Source organism: Condylura cristata, unplaced genomic scaffold (genome assembly GCF_000260355.1).
Source record: "Condylura cristata isolate star-nosed mole 26May11 unplaced genomic scaffold, ConCri1.0 scaffold00002, whole genome shotgun sequence".
Taxonomy (NCBI): domain Eukaryota; kingdom Metazoa; phylum Chordata; class Mammalia; order Eulipotyphla; family Talpidae; genus Condylura; species Condylura cristata.
The window spans coordinates 46,728,543-46,734,132 of record NW_004567103.1 but is presented as its reverse complement, the minus strand read 5'-3'; the positions used below and the strand labels follow the sequence as shown (position 1 = coordinate 46,734,132).

Here is a 5,590-nt window from a genome sequence, read left to right as displayed (position 1 = left end):
AGATCAACTAAGTACACTGCTGAGGGGAGCAGCGGACGGGTCAGGAGAGGTCTGCTGTGCCATGTGGTCACCTCCGGGGCAGGCGGGAATCGAACTAATGCGGAAGTGGCTTCGATTCTTAGTGCTGTGCTGTTTAACCCGCTGCGCCACCAGGGAGGGCCTAATTACTACATTTTAACTGTCAGGTTCAGTTTCTTATATACTGTGCTTTATTTTTTAGTACTCATTATGTTTTTAAGATTAGGGGAAATTTTGTTTTTTCATATTGACATATTATGAGTCTTTATCAGTAGCATGAACAAAGTTTAATAGTAAGAATTTTCACCATATATTTTAAAGTTAGCAGCAATAACATATTTCATTACATCAAATACATAAAGTATTGATTAATAATATGAAGCATGCCTATATTATATACTTACTATAATTTAGAAGCGTTTATATTTGTATAGGTCTGTAAATGAATAGGTAGGATTGTGTATAATTACTTTTGTTTTCCTCCAGGAGGATCAAGATGGGAGTCAAGGTTTGGGCAAGAGAAAGAGGGTCAAACTAAGCAGTAGCACCAAAGGTATTTATATTTTGTTTTTTCCTTGATTCTTAACATGCTTTTTCACTAAAACACTTCCTGGCCAGTTCCATTGATATCAAAACTCTATATTTTTTTTAAGATTTGTTTTTATAAGTTTGTACATACCAGAATAGGGATACAGTCCATAGGTGTGGCAGAGGAGGGTGAGACGTTATGCCAGAAACAGAGTGGGAAGCAGAACCAGTTGGTCTACTGAAATACACTGCTGAGGGGAGCGTTGGGTGGACCATGTGGGTCAGCTTCCTGGATGGGAATGAACTCATGTTGCAGTGGCTGCCGATAGCTTGATAATGCTGAGACTTAATCCCTTGTGTCACCAGGGAGGCCCTATAGCAAAACTCTTTAGGGCCCTCCCTGGTGGCTTAGCAGGTTAAAACAGCACTATGAAGCTAAAGCCACTTCAGCATGAGTTCGATATCCCTGCCCAGGAGGTGACCCACATGGCGTGGCAGACCTCTCCTGACCTGCCCACTGTTCCCCTCAGCAGTGTACTTCGTCGATCTGCCTGTTCTGCTCCCCACTCTGTATCTGGTGAATCCTCTCACCGCCCCGGTACCTCTGGCCTATACCCCAGCTCTGTATGCATATATAAATAAATCTTAAAAAAAAAAAACAACAAAACTCTTTAAAGGGGCCTCCCTTGTGGTCTAGGTGTTAAGTTTCAGCACCAACACTGCTATGGCCTCATCTACAACCCAGTTCTACTGGGCTGGGGGAGACCTCTTAAAAGGAGAGTCACATTATTAAATTTGTCTACTGATGGAAAAATTATAATTAGTGGATGATTGTTGGGGACCTCAAAAACAGTAACACCCTTATTATTGGGGTTGTGTATATTGTTTTTCTCATAAAATGTGCATTATCTCATTTTAGCCAGAAAAAATTAAGTCTGTTTATTGAAAGACTTATTTATTCTTTGATTTGGATCTTGTGTTTTGATGTAAAGTTTTCATTTGGTTTATGTCTTTTTTATAATCTAGGCTATGCAAATTCTCATGTAGAAAAGAACAAGCAAGGGATGGATGGGCAGAGAGAATGAGAAGGAGAAGGAATGAAAATGAGTAGTGCTTAACACATATTAAGGGCTCAGTGACTTAATATATATTTACTCAAAGAAGGAAATAGATGTACCTGTAATGAGGGTATAGTTTAGTAATGAGTAATATTTATTCAACCTTTTACTGTGCTAGCCATAGTACTAGGCACTTCTTATATACATTGTTTCACTTAATTCTCAAAGTAACCACATGAAGCAGGCTTTATTATTATTGTTATTTTATCAATAGAATGGAGACATGTTAGCTATCACTAGATGCTTAATATCAAAGCCTAGAGCCTAAACTTTCAACCACTGTTTTCTTGACCCTCACTACAAGATTCAAGGCTGCTGGAACTGGGAGACACAAATTAACAAAGGGCAAATGATATATATGGGCTTTAGGAATTGGGTTTGCAAGCAAAGGAGTTAAATTTTATAGGAGTGGATTTAGCTGAAGTTCATTGGCTAGTTACAAGGCAGGTGATAAATGGAAAAGTCTGAAACAGATTTTCTCCACATAACTGGAGTTTTGAATTTCTCTGTTGGTGGCACCATCACCTCAGGGTAGTCGCCCTCCTCTGCATTTATTTCTCCAGCTCCAGCTGGTCTTGGTGCCCACTAATAGCTTTTCTAGAATATTTGTTATTAGTAGGCTGCCTGTGCCCTGGATTTTTGCTGTGGATTTCCATATCTTTTTTTTTAAGATTTATTTATTCATACAGAACTGGGGTACAGGCCAGAGATGTGGAGGGTGAGAGGATTCACCAGGGACAGAGTGGGGAGCAGAACAGGTAGATCAACTAAGTACACTGCTGAGGGGAGCAGCAGGCAGGTCAGGAGAGGTCTGCCACGCCATGTGGTCTCCTCCGGGGCAGGCGGGGATCGAACTCATGCGGAAGTGGCTTAAGCTTCTTAGTGCTGTGCTTTAACCCACTGCGCCACCAGGGAGGGCCCTCCATATCTTAACATGTTCTATTTTCTGGTAACTATGGTCTGTTGCAAAGTCTCCAAAGGTTAAAATATGATTTTGATGAAGAAAGGATTTTCACTGATTAAGTATATCTTATGGAATATTTGTAAGATGGAACAAGCAGGCACTTTCAAGTTGAGTCTCATTTTGTAGGACTTTTTTTTTTTTTTAGGTTTTTTTATTTATGCTACAGAACTGGGGTACAGGCCAGAGGTACAGGTGCAGTGAGAGGACTCACCAGAGACAGAGTGGGGAGCAGAACTGACAAAGTTACACTACTGAGGGGAGCAGTGAGTGGGCCAGGAGAGGTCTACTGCACCATGTGGGTCACCTTCGGGGCAGGGATCGAACTTGTGCTGAAGTGGCTTTAGCTTCTCAGTGTAGCGTCTTAACCTGCTGCGCCACCAGGGAGGGCCCAGGGACTTTTTTTTTACTTATCCTGCTGTATTTAATGTGTGGGCTACCAGCAAAGTGAATAAAATTTGCACTGTGATTATCTTTCAAGACAAGTTGAACTTTAATGTAGTTAGGGCTGCATTTTAGTTCATGTAATTTTCAAATCTCTCATGTAATTGTCGTCCCTGCTTAAGCACTGTCATTGTGAATCATCCTATTCATAGTTGACACTTATTTTGTTAGTGTATAGAGCTGATGGTCTAGAGCAATTGCTTTCAATATCATTTACTTCAACAAAGAATTTTCTAGTTCATTTTTTAGGTAAAAATAGAGAAAGAGATAGTGAAGTGATCAAAAATATTCAGCTCATCAAATACCCGTTAATTGTGGCAGAGATAGGCAGAAACAGCTTAAATCCTTAGAGAATAGTTGATCTTAGAAATATTCTTTCTTGTTGGTAATTTTATCCCCCTTTGAATACCTTAATATCCCCTTTTCTTCTACATATAAAGAGAGTATCTTGAATTTAGTGCAAGTAAGTCTAACACCTTTTAATGTTTTCTGATAGGTTTTCAGCTGGAGAAAGTAATGCTTCTGTATACTATAGTAAGCAATTTGCATTAGTAATTATTTTATATGGTGAAGTTAGTATAGATTTATGAAGAATAATTTTAAAGAAATAAATTATTGAATCCTATTAAAATTTCTTGTCTTTCTAAAAATGAAAAATTTACATTATTTTGAATATTGTACCTTTATTAATATATTTTTAGGTTAAAAGGATTGTTATTAGGGCCTCTTTGGTGTCGCAGGGGTTAATGTTTCTATCAAGCTATCCTCACCCTGGGAGCTAACCCACTTGGCTCAGCAGACATCTCCTGTCTCTTCTACTGTTCTGCTTGGATCAGTCTGTTCTGCTTTCTATGCTGTCTCTGGTGAATCATCTCACCACTCTCTCCAACACCTCACCTCTAGCCTACGCTCCAGTTCTTGTATGCATAAATAAAAACAATTCTTTAAAAATATATTGTTATTAAGTATCATGAATGTCATCCTTATGGGATATTTGGGGGTACTTTAGAGAAATAGCATTTTTTTAAAGATTCATTTATTTATGCTTACAGAACTGGGGTACAGGCCAGAGGTGTGGTGGGTGAGAGGATTCACCAGAGACAGAGGGGGAATGTAGTTAGGTAGATCTACTGAAATACACTGCTGAGGGGGGTCAGCAGGTAAATCAGGGAGGTCTGGCATGCCATGTGGGTCAGCTGCTTGGTGGGGGGTTGAACTTGTACTGCAGTGGCTTCAGAGAGCTTCATAATGCAGTGCTTTAACCTTTTGTGCCACCAGGGAGAGCCCAAAAAAATAGTATTTTTTAAGGACAAGTAATTAGTAATGGCCTTATGAATAAATATAAAATTAAGTATTTTGTTCTTTGGAGATTATAGAGATCAACCTGATGTCATTATTACTAGGTTATTGAAAGGCTATCTTTAAATTTTAGATATGTCCTGGTGCTTGAGGTTAATGGGTTATTAATTTTAGTAAACTTTAAGTGAGATGAACAACTTAAATTATTTGGTGATAATTTTTTTTAATGCAGATCAATCTATAATGGATGTTTTGAAACATAAAAGTTTCTTAGAAGAACTATTGTTTTGGACTATAAAATATGAATTTCCTCAGAAGATGGTAACTTTCTTACTCAACATGCTTCCAGATCAAGAGTACAAGGTACCTACATTTTTTCTCTTCTATTCTGAACCTTGTCCCTCTTTTTTTATCTTGATTTATGTCTTAACTGTGACTCACTGTATTGTTTTCATATAATACCATGAAACAGCATTAGTTTCTTTTGTTGCCAACACGTTGTTGCACAAAAAGTGCAACATGGAAGATCAAAGGCAAAATAGCATTCCTAAGAGTTGCTTTTCTGCATGGAACTTTCAGTGGGAATGCTTGGAGACAAATAAATTTGCATAAATTAATATGTAATTGCAAATTGTATTAAGTTCTCAAAAGAAGAAGTATATGGTGCAATGAGAATGTTTTTAATGGGGGCAGTTGAATTTTGATTGTGTGGTTAGGGCATTGGAATAGCAGGGTTAATAGCTGTTGGTCATAGGGCTAAAGACAACAGTTATTGACTCATCTACACTTGTGAGTAGGTGACATCTTTAGTCTCATTGTGTCAGGACCCATCTGTTATCATCATATGGTCATAATAATGTATCACAACATATTATATGAAAAGACAATAAATCATGCTCTTGTTCTTATGATGTAAAAAATAAAGTCTCTCTAGGTGTGAAAATTTAATAATGCCATTGCTTTGTATCCTTACACCTGCTTGAGAAAGCAACACAAGAAAGTACATATTACAGCAGAATACATAGAGTATTGATAGATTAGTGGTCAGTTTTCGAATTTAATAGGATATGATAGGTCTTATTGAGTAATCTGATTAACTCATTTATTTAGTTACATTAAATCCTTTATTATGGTCTTCAGGGGAGAGTTTAGATTTTGTTGATTTAGTAAATTGATATCTTTGTTAGCAAAGTGGAAATTTGTGTTTCTAAATCATGGTCTT

General features: G+C 37.7%; 1 protein-coding gene across 2 annotated transcripts in view; it reads left to right on the top strand.

Annotated features, from left to right (window-relative positions):
- UBR3 (ubiquitin protein ligase E3 component n-recognin 3 (putative)) overlaps positions 1-5,590 on the top strand; it is a 147,640-nt gene that overhangs the window by 41,350 nt on the left and 100,700 nt on the right. For both annotated transcript variants that reach the window (XM_012727393.1, XM_012727390.1), the window contains exons 6-7: positions 505-571; positions 4,601-4,731. In XM_012727393.1, coding sequence (XP_012582847.1) covers positions 505-571; positions 4,601-4,731 — 198 coding nt within the window. The remainder of the gene's footprint in view (positions 1-504; positions 572-4,600; positions 4,732-5,590) is intronic.